The sequence below is a fragment of the Theropithecus gelada genome, chromosome 13 (genome assembly GCF_003255815.1).
Source record: "Theropithecus gelada isolate Dixy chromosome 13, Tgel_1.0, whole genome shotgun sequence".
In the NCBI taxonomy this organism is placed as follows: Eukaryota; Metazoa; Chordata; class Mammalia; order Primates; family Cercopithecidae; genus Theropithecus; species Theropithecus gelada.
In genome coordinates, this window is record NC_037681.1 from 84,506,423 (window position 1) to 84,533,249 (window position 26,827).

General features: G+C 38.1%; 2 protein-coding genes across 7 annotated transcripts in view; one reads left to right on the plus strand and one right to left on the minus strand.

Annotated features, from left to right (window-relative positions):
* The window catches only part of UGP2 (UDP-glucose pyrophosphorylase 2), a 53,714-nt gene extending 47,689 nt beyond the window's left edge, over positions 1-6,025 (plus strand). For all 4 annotated transcript variants that reach the window (XM_025355090.1, XM_025355091.1, XM_025355089.1 and 1 more), the window contains 5 exons: positions 28-325; positions 814-1,011; positions 1,884-2,126; positions 4,562-4,666; positions 5,584-6,025. In XM_025355090.1, coding sequence (XP_025210875.1) covers positions 28-325; positions 814-1,011; positions 1,884-2,126; positions 4,562-4,666; positions 5,584-5,691 — 952 coding nt within the window. In that variant the 3' untranslated portion in view covers positions 5,692-6,025. The remainder of the gene's footprint in view (positions 1-27; positions 326-813; positions 1,012-1,883; positions 2,127-4,561; positions 4,667-5,583) is intronic.
* A 587-nt stretch (positions 6,026-6,612) lies between these two features.
* VPS54 (VPS54, GARP complex subunit) overlaps positions 6,613-26,827 on the minus strand; it is a 137,720-nt gene continuing 117,505 nt past the window's right edge. For 2 of the 3 annotated variants that reach the window (XM_025355086.1, XM_025355087.1), the window contains 3 exons: positions 13,941-14,048; positions 11,986-12,080; positions 6,627-8,007 (listed from right to left, as the gene is read on the minus strand). In XM_025355086.1, the coding sequence (XP_025210871.1) occupies positions 7,902-8,007; positions 11,986-12,080; positions 13,941-14,048 (309 nt within the window). In that variant the 3' untranslated portion in view covers positions 6,627-7,901. Of the gene's footprint in view, positions 8,008-11,985; positions 12,081-13,940; positions 14,049-26,827 lie in introns of all 3 variants that reach the window. The other variant, XM_025355085.1, reaches the window with a different exon arrangement.

Here is a 26,827-nt window from a genome sequence, read left to right on the forward strand (position 1 = left end):
GAAAAAGAACTTTTTTTTTTTTTTAAGGTACCCGAGGATTAATAAAGAATCTTTACTTCCTGTAGCAAAGGACGTGTCTTACTCAGGGGAAAATACAGAAGCTTGGTACCCTCCAGGTCATGGTGATATTTACGCCAGTTTCTACAACTCTGGTTTGCTTGATACCTTTATAGGAGAAGGCAAAGAGTATATTTTTGTGTCTAACATAGATAATCTGGGTGCCACAGTGGATCTGTATATTCTTAATCATCTAATGAACCCACCCAATGGAAAACGCTGTGAATTTGTCATGGAAGTCACAAATAAAACACGTGCAGATGTAAAGGTAAATACTGAGAGGAAGCAGTTTAGGGCTTCATGTTTTCACATTTCATAAGTTATGAAGTTATTTGAAAGTTTCTATGTTAAACAACACATTTAACCACTTAGTATCATAAGAAAGGGTGAGATGATATTATGTGGAATACTTTCAGTTCTGTTTGACATAATAATATGTATCATAAATCCATAATAAATAGTATCAAAATCATCTCTATTTTTTTGGATAAGCTACATCAGTAATTTTAACTAAAATAGTTTCTTATATATTTATGGCAAAAATCTGAAACATGTGAAACCTTTCAATAAAGTTGTCCAGACCTTTAATACTCTTTTAGTTTGGCATTTAAATGTTATTCCATTGTCCCTTTTATGAAAATGTACTGTTTCTACATAATGTATTTATATATTTTTTATATTATCACTATCTTTGTACTTACAAAAAAATGTACTTGGGACAGATGTGGAGGCACTCACTATTTTCTGCCTTTCTAGGGCGGGACACTCACTCAATATGAAGGCAAACTGAGACTGGTGGAAATTGCTCAAGTGCCAAAAGCACATGTTGATGAGTTCAAGTCTGTATCAAAGTTCAAAATATTTAACACAAACAACCTATGGATTTCTCTTGCAGCAGTTAAAAGACTGCAGGAGCAGAATGCCATTGACATGGAAATCATTGTGAATCCAAAGGTAAGCCAAGGTTGTGGCCCATTGAGCTTCCTGGTTCCTAAGGTCATAGTAGGCTACACACAGACCCCACCGCCCACTCCCTCTGCCCCATCGATTCCATTGGTCACTCCCTTTCGCCTTTTCAGACTCTCTAGTTCCTAGCCCTGTCTTCCAGAATCTGCTGTCACCCCTCTAGCATGCCAAGTTATGGTGCCCTATACCTGACCCTGGATTGTGGTAGTGGCAAAAACATTGGGCTTCAAAAGTAGAGAACCTACTTCAGTCTTAGTTGTTGCTGACACTCATAAGTCATTTGGCCATCGGTACTTTGCATGAGTTTTCTGAACCTATGGTTGTTTATCATAAAATGGAAATGGTATTACTGAACAGAAGAGTTTTAAGATTGAAAAAAGATTACATGTATAAGAGGTTGGCATATGATAGGTGCTTAATAAATGTCAGTTCTCAAAATTATTTTTCTGGCCAGGCTTAGTGTCTCATACCTGTAATCCCAACACTTTGTGAGGCCGAGGCCGGCAGATCACTTGAGGCCGGGACCAACCTGGCCAACATAGTGAAACCCCATCTCTACTAAAAATACAAAAAATTAGCTGGGCATGGTGGCACATGCCTGTAATCCCAGCTACTCGGGAAGCTGAGGCATAAGAATTGCTTGAACCCAGGAGGCGGAGGCTGCAGTGAGCCGAGATCGCGCCACTGGACTCCATCCAGCCTGGGTGACAGAGCAAGACTCTGTCTCAAAAAGAAAATCTTTTTTTTTCCATCAATGGATCTCTGAAGTCACTTCCCAAAATATTAACTAACCTACATGGAACTAAGTTGTAGGTGCTTAAAACCTCTGTTCTCTATTCCCCACCCCTAATTTCTTACAGACTTTGGATGGAGGCCTGAATGTCATTCAGTTAGAAACTGCAGTAGGGGCTGCCATCAAAAGTTTCGAGAATTCTCTAGGTATTAATGTGCCAAGGAGCCGTTTTCTGCCTGTCAAAACCACATCAGATCTCTTACTGGTGATGTCAAACCTCTATAGTCTTAATGCAGGATCTCTGACAATGAGTGAAAAGCGGGAATTTCCTACAGTGCCCTTGGTTAAATTAGGCAGTTCTTTTACAAAGGTATGTAACTATAAAGATATGTGAGTTCATATTTCTTAAATGTGTAATTATAAAAATATGATGTACATGTGAATTGGAGACTAATTACAGTCTCTACCCCTGACCTGTTGTATTCCTCTGTCTTTGATATCTTTTAAAGGGAATTCATCATAGAAGATAAAGATTTTACTTCACATTTGAAACATGATTGCCATATGGGGAGTAGAAAATAATCTTTAAATTTTGGGGCATTTTATCTTCTGTCTCTTCCAAGACCAGTACTGCTTTCATCAGTGGGAAAAGGTTAATTCTGGCTTAACAAATACTTATTGAGCCCCTATCATGTACTGGGCAGTGTTCTAGATTCTAGGGATTTAGTAGTAAACAAAACAGACTAAATCTTTGTCTTCACAGAATTGACATTCTAGTGGGGAAAGGATAAGTAAATGTATGATATGCCAAGTGGTGGAAAATGCTATGGAGAAACAAAGCAAGGATAGAGAAAAGGGAATGCCTCGGGGCGTGGGGATTGAGGGGGGTGGTGATGGTGTAATTTTACGTTGAGTGGCCACAGGCAGCCTCATTGAGAAGTTGATTGGGTCTGACAAATGGGTATCTAGTACAAAAAGTGTTCTAGACAGGTGGAATAGCAAGTACAGTTAAGTCCTCAGTGTCATCAGTATGTTCTTGGAAACTGCCACAGTAAGCAAAACAATGTATAACACATTTTACCATAGGTTAATTTATATAAACAAGAGTTCAGTTCCTACAGTTTATTTCTGGTCACAAAAATATCACCACATTTTAAAACAAAAACAAAACACTTCTAATATTAAACCCTGAAATAAATGTGAGCTGTACATACATTGACTAATAAAAACAAGATAATTCTTGACTCACTTATTCCAGTTCAGGTTCATGGGTGACCAGAGTTTATCCCGGCAGCTCAGGGCACAAGGCAGGAGCCAACCCTGGACAGGCTGCCCCCATCTCAGGGCACACTCACACCTACCCACAGTCATACTGGGACCATGTAGACACACCAGTTCACCTAACACATACATCTTTGGGATGTGGGAAGAAACCAGAATAGTTGGAGAAAACCCACACAAATGTGGGGAGAACGTGCCAACTCCACACAGACAGTAGTCCTGGCTGGGAATCTTTTTTTTTTTTCCTCATCAACGTTATAACAAAATAACATTGAACAAAACAGCACTATCTGTGGACCTGCTGTAAAACTCCACCTTAGCCTGATGAGTGAAATCTAAAAAATTTAATCAATGAAATATGACACTGTGAGCCTTTGTGGTTGGCCTATGGGGTCCTGCTCTGCCATCCCAGTCTATTTTAGTCCTGGGTGTGGTTTGGTGCCACCTGCTGTGGATGTGTAGAATGCAGATGGGGAATTAGAAAACTAGGAATGCATGTGTCCTCAGAGTCAAATGAAGAAAATATTTCAAGACAGTGGGAATGATCATCTGTCAAATGCTCCTGCTGATTCAAGAAAGATGGGAATTAGATGTATCAGTATGGAGGTGTGGGAGCCTCACAGGCGTGGATTTAAGAGAGAATGAAAAAGGAGGAATCGGAGATATGAAGGTAGAAAACTCAAGAGTTTTGCCTTAAAGAGAAAAAGAGAAATGGGGGTATAGGTAGAAAGAAATATAGGATTTGAGTTTTTGGTTTTTTTTTAATGGGAGGATGTTTAAACATTAATGGGAATTAATGCAGTCAGGAGGGATAAAACATTGAAGAGGGAGAACTGCTGAAACAACACTCAGTAGGCCATAAGAAGGGATCTGATGCACAAGTGGAGAGGTTGGCTTTAGGAATAGAAACAGTCCAATTCCAGTACTAGGAAGACAGAGTAATGGGCAATGCGGGCAAGGTGGTGGTAGTGGATGGAAACAAGTGGAAGTTTTCTGATTGCTCCCATTTTCCCAGAAAAATAGGAAACGGGTTCACATAGGACAATCTCTAGTGCTTGTAAAATCTGAGGAAATAAAAAGACAAAGATGGTGATAACTTATAATAATTTGTGCTGTTGCTCTTCCTAAAATGTGCTCTAATTTTTCAGAATCCTACCTATCCACTAAAGTCCAGCTCCAGTCTAGCCTGCTTCAAAGCATGATCTCTTTTTTTCCAGTTGAATTCAGATTATGTGAACTACTCATCTGGCTCTTGGCATGTTGATTATCTTTAAAAAAAAAAAAAAAAAAGTTAGGATCTGCTCAACTCTGTTGTAAATTGCTTGGTGTAGAAACAGTGTTGGTAGTTCCTGGTCTTTTCTGCACGGCATTTAGCATATAATGAGTGCTTAATAAATAGGTGCTTCCCATTAGAGGACCTGAGGCTTTGCCATAAAATATTTTTACAGTTCAGTTAAACTTTAATATTTTTCCTTTCTGTGAACCCATTTGAGACAAATTTTTATATTTCTACTTTTCTGTAAGGTTCAAGATTATCTAAGAAGATTTGAAAGTATACCAGATATGCTTGAATTGGATCACCTCACAGTTTCAGGAGATGTGACATTTGGAAAAAATGTTTCATTAAAGGTATGTTGTAACAGTGAAAATTATATTTCTTACAGCTTTACAATATAGGTCTCATTTTCTAGTCATAAATTTACATTTACTTTAAGGAATACTTGTTAGTCTTAATTACACTAGTAATTAAGTTGGTACTATTTTACTGAAATGAGAATCTTTAAAATAGGATCACTATTACCATTAGCTTACGAAAGATGAATATTTGAATAAAAGTAGAAAAAAATGACAACTTAATTTGTACTGAATATATTAAAGGAATGTTATCTCTGTAAGAATATTCATTTACATTATTGTAGTACTCGGGTACTCTGTCATTCCAGCCTCACGTAAGAAATAGGAGGGAAATGGGGGTATAAAAGTATTAAAGATACAATAGCTTTTTCCAAATCATGTAATTTTTTAAAAAATCTCCTAACTAGATTTCATGTACTCCTCCCAATAAAGCTTACTTAAATGAAGATCTTGAAAAAACAAATACATATATTGAATTTTATTGCTGAGACTGCCTAAAGACTTAAGACATGAAAAATCTTATCAGTAAACCATTATAAAAACAACAACAAAAGCCCTATATGTAAATATAAACCAAGCACCTTTTAATTTCTCTATGAAAGTTGGATAATCCTGGTGGCCTTGCAAGTAGGCCTTCAAAAGGGGGCTGGCCATGCTGTGGTACCGGGTCCACCTCCCACTGTTAGTTCTACCTCTAACAAGGAGACAGAGAATCTAGAACTACTGCTAGGATTGTTACAGAAGGACACATTACAATTTTCCTTAACTGTCACTTGTTTTTCATGTTTAATATTGTTTATAAATACAGTTACTCCACTGTAAAAAAGAGTTGTACATAAACTTGATCACTGTAAGATAATCAAATTGCGTTGCAGTTGCAAGTACACTCTTTTGTTTTCCCTGTCACTTAGGGAACGGTTATCATCATTGCAAATCATGGTGACAGAATTGACATCCCACCTGGAGCAGTATTAGAGAACAAGATTGTATCTGGAAACCTTCGCATCTTGGACCACTGAAATGAAAAATACTGTGGACGCTTTGATAATGGGCTAGTTTCTTACAATGAAATGTTCTCTAGGATTCTAAAATAGGCAGGTACTTTACTATGTTACTGTACCCTGCAGTGTTGATTTTTAAAGTAGTTTTCTGCAGTATGCTTTTAGTCTAAGAAAAGCACAGATGGAGCAATACTTTCCTTCTTTGAAGAGGATCCCAAAAGTTAGTTCATCTTAAAGTGCAATATTGTTTAATCTTAAAACTGGGGCAACTCTGGAAGATCTTTTAACAGAAGCCTCAGTGATGGTCACATTGAATTGCTTGTCATTTCAAAAATAAAGCAGTGAAGCAATACTTGTGTACACTTGTACTTTATAATGCTAACTATGGAATGGTAAAATAAAATGGTTTATTCTTGCTAGACAGTTACTATATTAGTTGGAAGATTTGCCCTTGGAATATTTAAGTACACACTGGTTAGTTACCTAACAAGTCCAGTTTTTGGCATTTCTAAGAATCTTAATCATACCATTATTTCCATAGGAATTAAACTGAAGGTATTTAGTACCTTTCATCTAGTTCTAAAACTGGGATGCCTGCCATGCTTTCCACAGACTCTCCATTTATTGAAACAAAGTGGCATTTATTTTCCCAGCTGATGGGGTGGGCAAAGGGAAGGCATTTCTTTCACATCCTTGTACTCTTCTATAGTGAAGTATGGGGTAGAGCTTCATAAAAAGTTCCCTTTCCCTGAAGCTTCATTTCCTGAAGCTTGTTTATTATCACTGAAAAATGATCATTAATAATCTTTCCAATCAGGTCTGCTGGTAGTTCAATTTATGCCTTTTTAAAAAATTCATCCATACTTGTTTTGAGTAGGCTGCTTGTTTAACTTAAAGTTCACTGTATACCATTTAAAAAAAAGTTGCCTTTTAAAGTCTGTTAATTTTTTACAGCTTTATTTTAGACAGATAGATAGATAGTTTAAGAACCAATGACATACCTCTGTAATGATAAAGGAAAGAAAACAAGCTTTCCTTTTAAGAAACCAAAGAGCACAAAATAAGACTGTTTCATTGTACATAATCACCACAGGATATTAGGCACTCTGACAGGGTTAGGCAAGATTCTTGGTGTGAGGTGAGGCACAGGCACTTTCATTTGTAGAGTGCTGCTGATTCTCATGTTGAAGGTAGGTATTATAAAAGTCTTTACTTGTCACCTTATTTCTGGCCCCAACACAGCAGCCGATATTTTTAAAAGTTCTGTTTCTCCCTGGTCTTTGTTCATATACACATCGAAAGTAACTTAAAAACAAGGATCCAAGGGGGCCATACTTCATTATGTTATCTAAATGTTAAAATGAGAACTCAAAAGTAGGCAGATTATATGAATACATATTCTTACCTCTGCTACAAATAAAAACACCCCAAACCCTTCATACTTTTATAAAAATACAGATATTAAACTGTAGCCTTTTATATACCATTTCTGAAAAGTAGTTGCATAAATAGATGACAGTATCTTTTTTTTTAAGTATTACTTAAAAAAAGACTTAAGTCTTTTCTTTCAGGTATTTAGACAGCTCTGGAAGGCTTTACCCAGTTGACATATGGTGGTAGTAGAAATATTAAATATGCAACACACAAAGCCTGCAACTTGACATTGGTCACTGAAACAAAAATTGAATTCCTAAATCCAAGCAATCAAAAGATGTTTATTTTTTATAGAAAGATCTGTAAAAAAATAATTTTTCAAACAGCTTTACTTTCATAGAGAAAACTTTCTACAGAGGTTGACTAAGATTTTAAGATTTTAAATTGTACCATCATTAAATAAGGTGGGACACCATATGAATTTCATTGCACTGGAAGAAATGCAAAGCATTTTTTAATATAAAGTATACAGAGCATTCTAGTCAACTACAGCTGTGTTACAGCTATGTGTTCTTTTGGATTTGGTCCAAAGAAACCTGAGTCTGTTTCCAGAGAGAATGAAAAATGTTATAGACACCTGATCAGTTACTCCTCACTGTAGGATGCACAAAAATGACATTCCTTGTAGATCCCACTGAATCCAGTTTCCCAACACTGATACTTTCCTTTTTCCCTTCCCCCTCCCCAGTTCACTTTGGGTTTCAGGTTCAATTCTCAAATCACAGGCATCCAGATTTTCTTCATAACAAACACATCCCATGGTCAGATGAACTACCCAGTTTTCCAGTATGACATCACCTCTTCTGCTCCCAAATTTCAGCCATATTTAGGTCCAAATCTTTAAGGCCTTTTAAGGCTTGAAGATTTCCAGTGTAAAAAGCTACATCTGCTGTGACCAACCTAAATAATGAAGAGAAAATTATTTTTAAATCTCAAGCTTTCTATTCAGATAATTAAAGTAACAGTGCTCACCGAGTCAGTCCTATCCTGGCTGCTACAGTATTATCTAAAATTCAGATTTCTTAGCACCCAAGTGTCAACATATTATCTTAGCAGGATTCCTGTTATCAACAAGTAGGCCATTTAATGCTGTATTTCCATAATAAATATTTGGAAAATGAATACATCAATGCATGTTGGAAAATGAATACATCAATGCATGTTGGAGTCAGTTTCATGATAAATTCAGCCCAAGAAAATCATCTATCTTAAAACAGCATGAATTAATATACAGAGAAAATAACAGGTTAAACTAAAATGTTTTTGATTGGTTAGCACTAGAGTATAGGTGTGTTGACTAAAATAGTAAACTCAAGGGAAAAGCAGGCCAGGTTTTCTAAGTGTCATCTAAGCGATTAAATACAGACTAGTATTCATGTATATAAGCCCTACTAGATATTTCTTTAAAAACCCAAGAGAAAAATAGGAAAGAATATGAACAAGAAGTCACAGATGAAAACACCTGAATAACCAATAAACTGAAAAAATGGTAAATGTCAGGAAAATGCCAATCAAAACAAGGTACTATTATCCCCCATCAGACTGGCAACAATTAAGAAATCTAACAGCAAATGTTGGCAAGATGTGGGAAACAAATTCTCACAAACTACTCCACTAATGGAGTATTAACAGCCACTGTCAATACCTAACAATGTGAAAATGTGTATTAGCTCCAATTCACTTATATTCAGGTACATGCCCTGAAGAAATGGTCACACCACTAGACATGTATAAGGATCTTCAGTATGGCATGGTTATAATGGAAAAAAGTCATGACTTAGCAATTTATCACTAGGGGAAATGTCTAATTTACCTATGGTTGATTCATGGAGTGGTGGCTCACGCCTGTAATCCCAACACTTGGGGAGGCTGAGGCAGGAGGATCACCTGAGCTCAGGAGTTCCAAGACCAGCCTGGGCAACATAGCGAGACCTCATCTCTAAAAAAAATATAAAAAATTAGCTGGGTGTGGTACCACACACCTGTAGTTGCAGCTACTGGGGAGTCTGTGGTGGGAGGATTGCTTGAGCCACGGAGGTTGAGGCTGCAGTGAGCCATGATCACACCACTGCTCTCCAGCCTGTGTGACCATGAGACCCTGTCTCCAAAAAAAAAAAAAAAAAAAAAGGTGGTTTTGACTATACAGCAGTCAAAAACAGACAACTTCCACAGATCAACAGAGATAAATCAGTAAAAATGCCAAGTAGAAAGCAAGCTGCATATATGCAATATACCATATAAGTAAATTTACAAAACAGCACTACATATTTTTCATAAATCTAGGTATAATAAATGAGAAAGACTGAAAGAATGTAGATTAAACTCACTGGAAATATTACCTAAAGGTTAGGAGAAAAAGGGAAAGGAACTGCAGATGAGGTGTAAAGGTGTACTTCAGCTTCATCTGGAATGCAATTTTTTGAATACCATTTTAAAAATACAATAAATATTTTTTTCAAGTGAAAATGACAAATGTTAATGATCAATTCTGGGTAGTAGAAATATAAATATTTTATTATTCTCTGTATGTCTCTATTTTTAAAATATTTTAAAATAGAGGGAAAAAATTACATTAAAAAGTACAGAGCTGGGCTGGGCGTGGGCTCATGCCTGTAATCCCAGCACTTTGGGAGGCCGAGGCAGGCAGATCACCTGAGGTCAGGAGTTTGAGACCAGCCTGGCCAACATGATAAAACTCTGTCTCTACTAAAAATACAAAAATTAGCCAGGTGTGGTGGCACGTGCCTGTTAATCCCAGCTACTCAGGAGGCGGAGGCAGGAGAATCGCTTGAACCTGGGAGGTGGAGGTTGAAGTGAGCTGAGATCACACCACTGCGCTCCAGCCTGTGTGACAAAGCGATACTCCGTCTCAAAAAATAAAAATAAAAGTACAAGGCTGGGGAGAGGGAGAAATAGGAAGCAACTGCCTAATGGGTACAGGATTTTCTTTTGGAGTAGTGAAAATGTTTGGAACTAGATAGAAGTGGTGGTTACGCACCATTGTGAAGACACTAAATGCCACTGAATTGTTCACTTTAAAATGGTTAATTTTATGTTTATGTCAAAAAAAGTCAAAAGCTACATTTTTAGTGCAATTTCAGAAACAAAAATTCCTTTTACGCAGGTAGTTTATGTCCTTGGCTAGAGGATAGAGGTTAATCTTCAGGCATCTTTCAAAGACATGAATTGACTTACAAAGAATGAGTTTCTGTTAGTATGTGACAGTGAGGATCTCTAAGGTCAGACTGACTTCCAAATAGATATATTAAAAAAGAAAAATAATAGCTAACGAGTTAGCTTGCATGCTTCAGAACTACTCGTCTGCAAAAACCCAACTAACCAACCCAGATTTAGTTATGGGAATAAAAGTAAAAGGGTATGAGCGGGGTAGGCCTTGAAAATATTACTAGCTTTTTTTGAACAGCCTCTTTAGGGTACACAGTATACATCTCTACCAAGAGTCTCTTAAGTTTCTCATATGCTATTACCTTTTCAGGAGCAGGTCTCTCATGTATGTACCATTTGCATCATTTGACATCAAGACAGAGATATACACAGTGTCACCCATGTGATGTTCTTGCTGAAAATACCTGACTCTATGTTGGTTTAACATTATTAAATTAATGTTGATTTTCTTAGGTGGGGTTCAGGTATTATGATTGTATAAAAATGTCCTTGTTTTTAGAGACACATGCCAAAGTATTTAAGGGTTAAGTTTTATGACTGCAGCCTACTTTTTTGGATGTTTGGCAAAAGGGAGGTATGGGGGTGGGAGGGAGAAGGAGCAAAAGTGGCAGGGAGAATGTGGCAAAATTTTAACAGTTGATAAATCTAGGTAAAAGGTATTCAGTGTTCATCATCGTCCTTTAAATGTTCCATGGCCTTGAAATTTTTGAAAACAAATGATTCTTTAAAAAGAAAAAGAAGAATCAGGTAATAAGAGAGAGTATCATTCTTGCATAAAACTCTTAAATTCAGCCTAACAGATTCAACAGAACAAAGCTTTCACATAGCTTTTTGCAAAATTGATTCACTGTACTTCTTTTTAAATGGCAAGGCCAACTTTATGAGTTTGAAATTTGAGCCTGAAATTCCTTTAACAGGGAATAAAATTTTATTCCTAAAAACCCTAGCACACTAAAGGATTGATACTAAGATATAACTAAATGATCACTGCTTTAAATGTTATAAAATCTCTTCCCCAATCTTTATCTACATAACTCTTCACAAAAATCCTGTTAAGGAAACTTTTATCATCATCCCTATTTTCAAATCTAAAAAACCTAAGCTGAGGGGAGTAAGTGATTTGCCCAAAGTTACAACAGCTAGTAAGTGACAGAACTAGAACTTAACCCAAGTTTTCAGATTCTAAATGCTATCCTATGCTTTCTATGTACTATGCTATTTTAACAGTAATATATACAATTTTTTCAATAGCTTACAATAAAATATATACATATATACACATATATTATTTTTCATAACCCTGTAAGGAATTAAGACATATTTCATCCTTGTTATTTTATAAATGTGGCACAGAGGTTAAGTGACATTCACATGGTCACACAGTAGGACTTTTGAATCCTGTTTGAATTGGGGAAAGCTATTGGGTATCTAAGGAAGCGCTACTAACTCACACTGCCTCAAAACAGATACATAAGGTCAGGTAAGTAATTGTCCATGTATACACCACTTTTAGATAGTTAGACAGAAACAGGTATTTCCACGGGGCAAAAGAAAGCACAAAAGCTTGCTGATTTTACAACATTGGTCTTCGGTGTGATTACAGCAGAAAAGGGTGGCATAAATAATCAAAACTGATCATTAAAACAATTCAATATGGGAGTATATGGTGAAAATGTTTAAAAAAAAACATACCCATTTTGAGGTCCTCCATCATTTATCACATTTAAGTGAGATAACTGCTTTTTCAAGTGGAGTTTATAACTTGCATTAATTCTTAAAAATAACATCTGAAAAAGAAATAAAACTAAGTTTCTTAAAGTTCTACTGAAATAGAATATGTAAATATCTGAGTTATCAATATTAGAGAAAGTATTTTTAAAAACCAAAACCTTTGCTTTGGCATATACTTTTAAAATCCTCCTCTGAAAGTATTCCATTGCTATTTCACTACATTTTTTCTCCTTAGCTGGATAAAAGCTTTCTAACCTCCTTAGTACTCCTTTTTGGAAAAAAATCCCGTAAGTGGGATCAACTGTGACAAGTAAAAATAATAAAAAGTAGTGGGGAATTTTGTAATATATTAAGTAGGAAGTTGATAGGGGAAAGAATGTCATAATGATAGAGGCAAAGTTACCTTCATACTTCTAGTGAAATCACTTCAAAGTATTTTATTGTTCTTGCAAGCTTTGGGAAATACCTAACCTAAAATTATATACAATGAATTTATGAAATGATTTTGTGAAACAACATTGTCTGTGGGGAAAATATATATAACAATCTATGGAAGTTTTGTGGAATACTAGTATTCAAGTGGCAATAGTGACATAAAATAACATTTGCCCAGCTTTGACAAGAGTACCCTTTATGCCACAGATAAAAACACATGAAGTACCTGTATGCCCAGCTCTCTGATCTGGCTAAGTCCTGCTCTAGAATTAGAACTCAGATGGCAAATCCAGAAGGTCAGAATGCCAGAGGTGGAGGATCTTACATGTGGAATGGAAAGGATGGCTTGGCTAAGAAGAAATTAGAAGGAAAAAGGAGACGACCCTAGTGGGTCCGCCATATTTTATGGCTCCCCTTCAGTCCTCAGTGAGTCCCAAAGGAGTTCCATGATATTTATTCATGAGTTTGGTATGATTTATGAAAACCTAGGGAAATATGAAGAAAATGTTACTAGCTAGTATAGGATGAAGTTTGAGGTGGCATAGGAAAGGAGACCAGCAGGAGCAACAGCAGGCAAGAGATACTAAGAAAGCCACCCTCTGCTCCCAAATGCCATTTCCATGCACTCAACCAAGTAAGAGAGACAAACTGAAATAAACAAACTTGTCTGAATAGCAAAAATCCCAGTGAAAGTTAAATTCATTAGTCATACAGCAACTAGACTTTAATATTATACCATTTATTCTACAAACTAGGCACACTTAATATGGAGGAAATAAGCTAAGATTAATTAAAAAAAAAAAAAAACTGGTAAAAAAGAGAATACTGGAAAGTTCAAAGTTCCAGGAGAGGGGAACAGGGGTGTAGGGGTAGAGTTGTTACTGAAGAGTGAAGCGAACTCTGTGATAATACTTTTGTAGGGGAATACAGTAGAGACAGAAGGGTGGATACTTCATAGCTGAGAGGTGCCAAAGGCTCCCCGACCCTGTATTTTGCTCTTTTTCCTAGTTTGTCTTTATTACAGATCACTTATGCTGATCTAACAATAAAGCAGATTGAGTTAATTACATGTGTTAATCTTATTAACTTTATCACTAATTCTTCCCATAGCCAATTTGAATTACAATCACCATAACATATTTTGCTACTAATTGATAAAGGCCAACTCTAATTTTCCAAGGAACAGCATAATAAATGACGTAAGTAGAATCTGGGACTACTGATCATGGACAAACAGAAAACCTACTTTTTAGAATTGTTTATCATATAGTAAAGCTATAACTCTGGTCTGTCACTGCAAGGAGCACTTAGAAATTAGAAATTTTTATCCATGTTCTACCAGTCAATGTAACGATGTAAAAAAATGATAATCATATTGGAACATGAACAGCTTAACTGTGCCAAAAGCATGTAAAACTACCCCAATTCTGCAGATATTGTATGTTATATATACATAAATAGTTTTAGGAATTACTACTCACCTGTGTTTGTTCTTCTGGAAGGAGATCAAATATAGCTTCGTGCATTTTTGTCATTTGCTTACAAATATTCCTGAAACAGGCAGAAGGAACGGGAGCCTTCACCTCATACTGGCAGGGGAAAATAATGATAATTATGGTCATGTCCTCTGAATTGCATATGTCTCCACCATTCCCTGAGACATATATTTACTGTCCCTCCACATATCCAATTCTGGCATAGTACTCAAGCTTACAGTTTTCAACTGTGATCTGCACTACTCATACAAATCTTGAGAACCTTTCATTCAATATCTTAATCCACTTTAAAGGAGCTAAAATAGCTCAGTGACTAAGAACAAACGCTGCTTCCAAACTTAGACTGCTGGGTTCAGATCCCAGCTCCTCCCATTCTAAGCTATGTGATGTTGGGCAAGTTACTTAATTTATCTATCTCAAAGGGCTGCTGTGAGAATTTAAAAAGAGGACTCATAAGAATGCAAAACAGTGCTTGATACAAAGTAAGTACTCAAAAAAATGTTAGCTACTAATCTGGCTCAATATACAATGTAGTCCCTCCAAATAAACAGATTATGTTTTAAACAATTTAAAAATTAGCCAGGGCATGGTGGCAGGCACGTGTAATTCCAGCTACTCGGGAGGCTGAGACAGGAAAATTGCTTGGACCTGGGAGGTGGAGGCTGCAGTGAGCCAAGATAGCACCACTGCACTCCAACCTGGGCGACAAGAGTGAAACTCTGTCTCAAAAAAAAAAAAAAAAAAACAATGTGTCAACATGATCATACCTGAAATCAACAGAAAAATATGGCAGAATTAAAATGTTTTTTAGTTTGTAGGTGGGTCAATATAGTAATCATATCTTACCCTAACAATAAAAGGAGGATTTTTTTTCAGCAATGTTCTCTGCTAAAAATTTAAACTTAGGTAAATTCATTTTACTATTCCTATATGAAACAATATGGTAGTATGACTTTAAAAACCATCTTTTGAACAACAACAAAAAAAGCAGCAAAAACCTCTGCAGACGCAAACGACTCTGTCGGACAGCTTTGAAGAGAGCAGTGGATCTCCCAACACGGAGGCTGAGATCTGAGAACGGACAGACTGCCTGCTCACGTGGGTCCCTGACCCCTGAGTAGCCTAACTGGGAGACATCCTCCACTAGGGGCAGACCGACACCCCACACCTCACACGGTGGAGTACACCCCTGAGAGGAAGCTTCCAAAGCAAGAATCAGACAGGTACACTCGCTATTCAGCAGTATTCTATCTTCTGCAGCCTCTACTGCTGACACCCAGGCAAACAGGGTCTGGAGTGGACTTGAAGCAATCTCCAACAGACCTACAGCTGAGGGTCCTGACTGTTAGAAAGAAAACTAACAAACAGGAAGGACACCCACACCAAAACCCCATCAGTACGTCACCATCATCAAAGACCAGAGGCAGATAAAACCACAAAGATGGGGAAAAAGCAGGGCAGAAAAGCTGGAAATTCAAAAAATAAGAGCGCATCTCCCCCTCCAAAGGAACGCAGCTCTTCGCCAGCAACGGATCAAAGCTGGATGGAGAATGACTTCGACGAGATGAGAGAAGGCTTCAGTCCATCAAACTTCTCAGAGCTAAAGGAGGAATTACTTACCCAGTGCAAAGAAACTAAAAATCTTGAAAAAAGAGTGGAAGAATTGATAACCAGAATAATTAACGCAGAGAAGGCCATAAACGAACGGACAGAGATGAAAACCATGACACGAGAAATACATGACAAATGCACAAGCTTCAGTAACCGACTCGATCAACTGGAAGAAAGAGTATCAGCGATTGAAGATCAAATGAATGAAATGAAGCGAGAAGAGAAATCTAAAGAAAAAAGAAGAAAAAAAATGAATAAAACCTGCAAGAAGTATGGGATTATGTAAAAAGACCAAATCTACGTCTGATAGGGGTGCCTGAAAGTGAGGGGGAAAATGGAACCAAGCTGGAAAATACTCTTCAGGATATCATCCAGGAGAACTTCCCCAACCTAGTAGGGCAGGCCAACATTCAAATTCAGGAAATACAGAGAACGCCACAAAGATACTCCTCGAGAAGAGCAACTCCAAGACACATAATTGTCAGATTCACCAAAGTTGAAATGAAGGAAAAAATCTAAAGGGCAGCCAGAGAGAAAGGTCGGGTTACACACAAAGGGAAGCCCATCAGACTCACAGCAGATCTCTCGGCAGAAACTCCAAGCCAGAAGAGAGCGGGGGCCAATATTCAACGTTCTTAAAGAATTTTCAACCCAGAATTTCATATCCAGCCGAACTAAGTTTCATAAGTGAAGGAGAAATAAAATCCTTTACAGACAAGCAAATGCTGAGAGATTTTGTCACCACCAGGCCTGCCTTACAAGAGACCCTGAAGGAAGCAGTAAACATGGAAAGGAACTACCGGTACCAGCCATTGCAAAAACATGCCAAAATGTAAAGACCATCGAAGCTAGGAAGAAACTGCATCAACTAACGAGCAAAATAACCAGTTAATATCATAATGGCAGGATCAAGTTCACACATAACAATCTTAACCTTAAATGTAAATGGACTAAATGCTCCAATGAAAAGACACAGACTGGCAAACTGGATAAAGAATCAAGACCCATCAGTCTGCTGTATTCAGGAGACCCATCTCACATGCAGAGACATACATAGGCTCAAAATAAAGGGATGGAGGAAGATCTACCAAGCAAATGGAGAACAAAAAAAAGCAGGGGTTGCAATACTAGTCTCTGATAAAACAGACTTTAAACTATCAAAGATCAAAAGAGACAAAGAAGGCCATTACATAACGGTAAAGGGATCAATTCAACAGGAAGAGCTAACTATCCTAAATATATATGCACCCAATACAGGAGCACCCAGATTCATAAAGCAAGTCCTTAGAGATTTACAAAGAGACTTAGACTCCCATACAATAATAATGGGAGACTTCAACACCCCACTGTCAACATTAGACAGATCAACGAGACAGAAAGTTAACAAGAATATCCAGGAATTGAACTCATCACTGCAGCAAGCAGACCTAATAGACATCTACAGAACTCTCCACCCCAAATCAACAGAACATACATTCTTCTCAGCACCACATCACACTTATTCCAAAATTGACCACATAATTGGAAGTAAAGCACTCCTCAGCAAATGTACAAGAACAGAAATTATAACAAACTGTCTCTCAGACCACAGTGCAATCAAACTAGAACTCAGGACTAAGAAACTCAATCAAAACCACTCAACTACATGGAAACTGAACAACCTGCTCCTGAATGACTACTGGGTACATAACAAAATGAAGGCAGAGATAAAGATGTTCTGCAACCAATGAGAACAAAGATACAACATACCAGAATCTCTGGGACACATTTAAAGCAGTGTGTAAAGGGAAATTTATAGCACTAAATGCCCACAAGAGAAAGGAGGAAAGATCTAAAATTGACACTCTAACACCACAATTAAAAGAACTAGAGAAGCAAGAGCAAACACATTCAAAAGCTAGCAGAAGGCAAGAAATAACTAAGATCAGAGCAGAACTGAAGGAGATAAGAGACACAAAAAACCCTCCAAAAAAATCAATGAATCCAGGAGTTGGTTTTTTGAAAAGATCAACAAAATTGATAGACCGCTAGCAAGACTAATAAAGAAGAAAAGAGAGAAGAATCAAATAGACGCAATAAAAAATGATAAAGGGGATATCACCACCGACCCCACAGAAATATAAACTATCAACAGAGAATACTATAAACACCTCTATGCAAATAAACTAGAAAATTTAGAAGAAATGGATAATTTCCTGGACACTTACACTCTCCCAAGACTATACCAGGAAGAAGCTGAATCCCTGAATAGACCAATAGTAGGCTCTGAAATTGAGGCAATAATTAATAGCCTACCAACCAAAAAAGTCCAGGACCAGATGGATTCACAGCTGAATTCTACCAGAGGTACAAGGAGGAGCTGGTACCATTCCTTCTGAAACTATTCCAATCAACAGAAAAAGAGGGAATCCTCCCTAACTCATTTTATGAGGCCAACATCATCCTGATACCAAAGCCTGGCAGAGACACAATAAAAAAAGGGAATTTTAGACGAATATCCCTGATGAACATCGATGAGAAAATCCTCAATAAAATGCTGGCAAACCGAATCCAGCAGCACATCAAAAAGCTTATCCACCATGATCAAGTGGGCTTCATCCCTGGGATGCAAGGCTGGTTCAACATACGCAAATCAATAAACGTAATCCAGCATATAAACAGAACCAAAGACAAAAACCACATGATTATCTCAATAGATGCAGAAAAGGCCTTTGACAAAATTCAACAGCCCTTTATGCTAAAAACGCTCAATAAATTCGGTATTGATGGAATGTATCTCAAAATAATAAGAGCTATTTATGACAAACCCACAGCCAATATCATACTGAATGGGCAAAAACTGGAAAAATTCCCTTTGAAAACTGGCACAAGACATGGATGCCTTCTCTCACCACTCCTATTCAACATAGTGTTCGAAGTTCTGGCTAGGGCAATCAGGCAAGAGAAAGAAATAAAGGGTATTCAGTTAGGAAAAGAAGAAGTCAAATTGTCCCTGTTTGCAGATGACATGATTGTATATTTAGAAAACCCCATTGTCTCAGCCCAAAATCTCCTTAAGCTGATAAGAAACTTCAGCAAAGTCTCAGGATACAAAATTAATGTGCAAAAATCACAAGCCATCTTATACATCAGTAACAGACTAACATAGAGACAAATCATGAATGAACTGCCATTCACAATTGCTTCAAAGAGAATAAAATACCTAGGAATCCAACTTACAAGGGATGTAAAGGACCTCTTCAAGGAGAACTGCAAACCACTGCTCAGTGAAATAAAAGAGGACACAAACAAATGGAAGAACATACCATGCTCATGGATAGGAAGAATCAATATTGTGAAAATGGCCATACTGCCCAAGGTAATTTACAGATTCAATGCCATCTCCATCAAGCTACCAATGAGTTTCTTCACAGAATTGGAAAAAACTGCTTTAAAGTTCATATGGAACCAAAAAAGAGCCCGCATTTCCAAGACAATCCTAAGTCAAAAGAACAAAGCTGGAGGCATCACGCTACCTGATTTCAAACTATACTAGAAGGCTACAGTAAGTAAAACAGCATGGTACTGGTACCAAAACAGAGATATAGACCAATGGAACAGAACAGAGTCCTCAGAAATAATACCACACATCTACAGCCATCTGATCTTTGATAAACCTGAGAAAAACAAGAAATGGGGAAAGGATTCCCTATTTAATAAGTGGTGCTGGGAAAATTGGCTAGCCATAAGTAGAAACCTGAAAATGGATCCTTTCCTTACTCCTTAAACGAAAATTAATTCAAGATGGATTTGAGACTTAAATGTTAGACTTAATACCATAAAAGCCCTAGAAGAAAACCTAGGTAATACCATTCAGGACATAGGCATGGGCAAGGAATTCATGTCTAAAACACCAAAAGCAAGGGCAACAAAAGCCAAAATTGACAAATGGGATCTAATTAAACTAAAGAGCTTCTGTACAGCAAAAGAAACTACCATCAGAGTGAACAGGCAACCTACAGAATGGGAGAAAATTTTTGCAATCTGCTCATCAGACAAAGTGCTAATATCCAGAACCTACAAAGAACTCAAACAAATTTACAAGAAAAAAACAACCCCATCAAAAAGTGGGCAAAGGAGATGAACAGACAGTTCTGAAAAGAAGACATTCATACAGCCAACAGACACATGAAAAAATGCTCATCATCACTGGCCATCAGAGAAATGCAAATCAAAACCACAATGAGATACCATCTCACACCAGTTAGATGGCGATCATTAAAAAGTCAGGAAACAACAGGTGCTGGAGAGGATGTGGAGAAATAGGAACACTTTTACACTGTTGGTGGGATTGTAAACTAGTTCAACCATTATGGAAAACAGTATGGCGATTCCTCAAGGATCTAGAACTAGAAGTACCATATGACCCAGCCATCCCATTACTGGGTATATACCCAAAGAATTATAACTCATGCTGCTATAAAGACACACGCACACGTATGTTTATTGCGGCACTATTCACAATAGCAAAGACTTGGAATCAACCCAAATGTCCATCAGTGACGGACTGGATTAAGAAAATGTGGCACATATACACCATGGAATACTATGCAGCCATAAAAAAGGATGAGTTTGTGTCCTTTGTAGGGACATGGATGCAGCTGGAAACCATCATTCTCAGCAAACTATCACAAGAACAGAAAACCAAACACCGCATGTTCTCACTCATAGGTGGGAACTGAACAATGAGATCACTTAGACTCGGGAAGGGGAACATCACACACCAGGGCCTATCACGGGGAAGGGGGAGGGGGGAGGGATTGCACTGGGAGTTATACCTGATGTAAATGACGAGTTGATGGGTGCTGACGAGTTGATGGGTGCAGCACACCAACATGGCACAAGTATACATATGTAAGAAACCTGCACGTTATGCACATGTACCCTAGAACTGAAAGTATAAAAAAAAAAAAAACCTAGAAACTTTCTGAGAAAAATAAATAAATAAATAAAAATAAAAACCATCTTTTAGCTTATATTTTAGAATTCATACAGCTGAAATTATATACCATTTTATTTATAAGACAAATTTGGGCTAAATACTATATTTTAAATGTACTAATTTTATATTAGTATGCTTCATTAGAATGTACTAATATGCACTAGTTTATTAAAATGTGATGAGTTCCAATAAACTGCTGTAAAAGAACCGTGTATGGATCACCATGTAACTGAATTAAGCAAAGTTGTGACCACCCAAACCCAAGGGTTTGTCTCTCTTCACCCTAAAAATATATCAAAGATCCTCTTATCTTTTTATCTTTTTTTATTAATAACAGCTTTGAGATATAATTCACATACCATAAAATTCATTCTTTCAAAATATAAAATTCACTGGGTTTTGGTAAATTCATAGTTACACAGCTATTACTGCTAATTTATAAACATTTTCATTACCTCCAAAAGAAATTCCAAACCCAAAAGTTGTCCTTCTGGACTCTCCCTTTTCCCCAGCCCCTGGCAACCACTAATCTACTTTCTGTCCCTGAATTTGCTTATTCTGGACATTTCATAGAAATGGAATCATACAATATGTGGCTTTTTGTGACTGGCTTCTTTCCCTAAACATAATGCTTTTGTTTACGAATGAATCAGTACTTCATTTCTTTTTGTTATTTATTCATTTTTAGAGACAGTGTCTCACTCTGTCACCCAGGCTAGAGTGCAGTGGTATGATCGTAGCCCACTGTAACCTGGAACTCCTGTGCTCAAGCAATCCTTCCACTTTAGCCTTCTGAGTAGGTAGGACTACAGGCACACACTACCACACCCAGCTTAAGCATTTCATTTCTTTTTACAATGTTTTCAATATACTTGGGTATATACCTAGTGGTGGAATTACTGGGTCTTATGGTAACTCCAGGTTTAATCTTTTGAGGAAATGCTAAACTGTTTTCCAAAGTGGCTGCATCATTTTACAATATCACTAGCAGTGTATGCAGGCTCTAATTTATTCTCCACATCCTCACCAACACTTGCTATTTTTTTTTTATTTTAGTCATCCTAGTAAGTATAATTTATGGTAACATCCTCTTAACTACCAGGGCCCCTGTACTGGGTTGAATAGTGTCCCCTCAAAATTCATGTCCACTTGGTACCTCATGAGGTCATAATGGATTAGAGTGGGACCTAAATCCACGACCGGGGTCTTTATACAAGAAAGAAGAGAGAAATTCAGACACAGAGTCACATGCAGAGGGAAGACAACCATGTGAAGACCAGGCAGAGAGACCGGCATGAGGCAACTACAAGCCAAGGAACGCCAAGGACTGACAGCCACCACCTGAAGCTGGAAAGAAGCGGGGAAGAATTCTTCCCAGGAGTCTTCAAAGGGAGCAGAGCCTGGCCCACACCTTCATTTCAGACTTCTAGGTTTCAGAACGGGGAAAGAACAGACTTCTATTATTTTAAGTCATCCAATTTGTGGTAATTTATTATGGGGGCCCTAAAAACCTAAGATACTCCCCCAAACCTTCCTTCACCCCTGCTTTTCCTAAAGGTACTATTCTTTCCATATTACCTTTACACATTTCTTCAGTCACCTAAACTTGAGATTGTACTTCTTTACTCTCAGTTTATAAAATTTAGTTCCTGCCACCAGCCAACTACCTTCCTCTACTACCTGTATAACACTCTTCTGAAAGTGTGTATATATGTACGTGTGTGTGTGTGTGTGTGTGTGTGTGTGTGTGTGTGTATGCTTGAATGAATGTATCAGATTCACTGCTGTCTGGAGTGTACAAAGATGAATCAAAGTCCCTTTGGGGAGATAACTGTCTAAAAGCTGGTTGGTGTTCCAAAAAGTGGACAATGAATGCTATAGAACTCAAGTGAAGGACATTTACACAATGATGTCTAATGGCTTCCTAAGCTGCCCACCTGAGGTGTTCAGTCTTCAAAGGGGAAAAAGAAACAGGTATTCCAAATAGAGGACACGCCATATTATTTCAAATCTGTTTTGTTTGTTTTTTGTTTCCTTGAGACGGAGTCTCACTCTGACGCCAGGCTGGAGTGCAGTGACGCAATCTCAGCTCACTGCAACCTCTGCCTCCCGGGTTCAAGTGGTTCTCCTGCCTCAGCCTCCCGAGTAGCAGGGACTACATACAGGAGCTCGCCACCCCGCCCAGGTAATTTTTTGTTTTTAGTAGAGATGGGGTTTCACCATGTTGGCCAGGATGGTCTCGATCTCCTGACCTCGTGATCCACCAGCCTCGGCCTCCCAAAGTGCTGGGATTACAGGCATGCGCCACCACACCCGGCCTCAAATCTGTTTTATATACTTTCTGATTAATACTTCTAAAGTACCATTCTAATCATATGATTCATTCATTAAAAAACTTTTATTTAAAATTTAGAAAGCTGCAATAGAACATTGCTACTACCTTAACAATACAAAAAACTGAGATAATCTATAAAATCATAATTTTTCTTGACATCAGAGAACAGAGATCAGGGGAACCAAGGGAACTAATTCCAAAGACTGAAAAGGCCCTCTGAGGAGAGGTGATACACAGGAACTGTCTCACTTTTGGCAGAGCATAAAAACAAGAGGTAACCACAAGAGAAGCAAGTAAGAAGAAAATAACTAAAATTTTAACAGATTCCTAAAGGCCAAACTATTGGGGTCCGTGCCGGGGGTGGTGGAGAATGAACAGACACAAAAGACAAAGACAAACAGAGAACATGGCGGCCGCACTCAGAGCCTCCACCTCACTTTATTTATACTCCATAAACCCCACGTCAGCAGAAAGAACGCAATGCAAAACAAACTTTCTTTTCCCAGATGTAACCTTCTACTCAGTTCCTTGTCTCTATGCTCTTCCTTATCTGCCCGCCTTCTTGGCGCCTACGGGAGTTCATTAAAAGTTCAATTGGAGATACCGTCCTTGAGCCCTATCTATTCTCAGCATACTGTTTTCAAAGGCCCCTGCACCAAACGTGGGCTAGGATAGATTTAGGATAAGTGAAAACCCTAGCCATAATGAGAGTTTGCACTCATGCACGTTTTACTTCATGGCCTCCAGGAGGTACTCAGAAGAAACAGAAGGATCAAAGGGAGAAGACCATATAAATCCACTCTCAGTAGCACAGGTATTCAGGAGGTGATCAGTTGCCACAAGGGAATAGAAACAAATGCCATCCATTTCCCCCAAACCCTATTCTCATACAAAGTAAAAGGCCTAAGTCACTGAGAAGGGGCACCAAACTTTCACCACTGGGGTCACCGTGTGACAGCAGGAACAAAACATGCCTGCTCCTGGGCTGGGCACGGTGGCTCATGCCTGTAATCCCAGCACTTTGGGAGGCCAAGGAGGGTGGATCACCTGAGGTCAGGAGTTTGAGACCAGCCTGGCCAACATGGTGAAACCCTGTCTCTACTAAAAATACAAAATTAGCTGGGCATGGTGGTGCATGCCTGTAATCCCAGCTATTGGAAGGTTGTGGCAGGAGAATTGCTTGAACCCGGGAGGCAGAGGTTACAGTGAGCTGAGATCACGCCGTTGCACTCCAGCCTGGGAGACAAGAGCAAAACTCCGTCTCAAAACAAAACAAAACAAAACAAAAAAACATGCCTGCTGCTGAAGGAAGGGACAAAAACACCTGAAGCCCAGGATCTTGTACCAATCAAAGCAGAGGTTGTGAGCAGAAGTATGGGCTCCACATTCAAGGCCAGGTATATAGACTCTACCTAAAATGGAGACCAGACAAGAAGAACAGATATTTCCCCTATTACCCTTAAGAGCCCAGCACTGAGAGTCTAGAGAAAGACTCCTGCTCTATAGTGCAGATGTACAGAGATGACTAAAAGATGAGGGTGAAACAAACACTGAGAAAAACCCTCTAACACCACCTCAGGCCCTACATTAAACACAAGGGAGTAGCAGCCTACTACTGAAGGAGTTGGAAGCCTCTGGCATACTAAGGATAACAGCAGCAACAACAAAACAGAAACCCAGCTTGATTATTGAATAATTTGATTCAAACCATAACAAAAATAGCCTGACAGAAGAGGTAAGTCCATTTCCATGCATAAACACTATTTACCTCACAGTCTTTACTGTTCTTCTACATACAAGGTTCAGCATTTAATTAAAAAATTACAAAATATACAAAAAAGAAAACAATATCCCACTGTCAAGAAATAAAGCAACCAACAGAATCAGACTCAGAGATAATCCAGATGTTGAAACGATTAGAGGGAGATATAAAAATAACTGATTAGGCCAGGTGCAGTGGCTCATGCCTGTACTCCCAGCACTTTGGGAAGCTGAAGCGGGTGGATCACCTGAAGTCAGGAGTTGAGACCAGTCTGGCCAACATGGCAAAACCCCATTTCTACTAAAAATACAAAAATTAGCTGGGTGTGGTGGCGCATGCCAGCTACCCAGAGCTGAGACATGAGAATTGCTTAAACCCAGGAGGTGGAGGTCGTAGTGATCACGCAACCGTGCTCCAGCCTGAGTGAAAGAGTGGGACTGTCTCAAAAATAACATAACATAACTAAAATAAAATAAATAAAATAAAATAACTAATTAACATGTTAAAGGATCTAATGAAACTGAAATCTTAAGGGAGAAACTGAAACTATAAAAAAGGAAACACACAACAGGTCCAAGAAGTGCAGAAGAAACTCAAGCATGATCAAAAACACACAAAACTTAGACACATCATAGTGAAACTGCTGAAAATCAAAGATAATATTTTTGAAGGCAAATACAGCAAAAAACAAAGAATTACAGCAGACTTCTTGTTGAAAACTGTGCAAGCCAGAAAACAATTGAACTGAATTCTACATCTAGCAAAACTATCTTTGAAAAATGAAGAGGAAATACAGGCTTTTTCAAACAAAAACTGAGGTGATTCATTGCTGGCAGTATATACACAAGAAATATGAATGGAATGTTTTCAGGCAGAAGAGTATGGTATCGGACAGATCCAAGCAAAGTAATGAAGAGCTCCAAAAATTTACCCTCATTTTTTCATAAAAATGAGGATAAATGTAAAAGGCATTGTTTTCGTCATTTTTATCACTTTAAAAGATAACTGATAATCTAAAGCAAAAACAGTGGCAAGGTATCATGGGTTTTATAAAATACATAGAAGTAAAATATATGACAACAACAGCACACAGTAGGAGAGAGAGAAAATAGGTATCCTGTCGTAAAGTTCTTATACAATCAGGGAAGTAATGTCATCATATTATTTAAAGGTAAACTTAAAGATGTATGTTATAATCCCTAGAGCAGCCACTAGAAACAAACAGAAATATAGCTAGTACACCAACTTTAGAGATTAAACAAAATGAAACTATAAAAAACATTTAATCTGAAAAAAGAGAGGAAAATCAGTCAAAAAACAGAAGGAACAAACAAGACAACTAGCAAGATGACAGATTTAAATCTAACTATATAAAAAATTTAAATGGTTTAATAGGTCAATAAAAGACAGCAATTGTCAGACTAAGGCAAAAAAGCAAGATCCAGCTTCATTCTGGGTATAAGAAACTAACTTTAAATATTAAGGCACAGATATGTTAAAAACAAAAGGATAGTAAGAGAAACATTATAAAAACACTATTCAAAAAAACTGGAATGGTTACATTCGTATTAGATAATGTGCACTTCAAAAAAAGGAATATAACCAGCCATAAAAAGGATATCACAGGCTGGACGCAGTGGCTCATGCCTGTAATCCTAGCACTTTGGAAGACAGAGGTGGGCAGATCACTTGAGGTCAGGAGTTCAAGACCAGCCTGGCCAACATGGTGAAACCCTATCTCTACTAAAAATACAAAAATTAGCTAGGTATGGTGGTGGGCACCTGTAATCCCAGCTATTCGGGAGGCTGAGGCAGGAGAATCACTTGACCCTGGGAGGCAGAGGTTGCAGTGAGCCGAGATTGCACCACTGCACTCCAGCCCAGGCAACAGAGCAAGCCCCTGTCTCAGAAAAAAAAAAAAAAAAAAAAAAAAAAAGACATCACATAACAAATATTAAGAAAACACAGGGAATAGGAACAGCTCCAGTCTCCAACTCCCAGCGCGAGCGACACAGAAGACTGGTGATTTCTGCATTTTCAACTGAGGTACTGGGTTCATCTCACTGGGGAGTGCCGGACGATCGGTGCTGGTCAGCTGCTGCAGCCCGACCAGCGAGAGCTGAAGCAGGGCGAGGCATCGCCTCACCTGGGAAGCGCAAGGGGGAAGGGAATCCCTTTTCCTA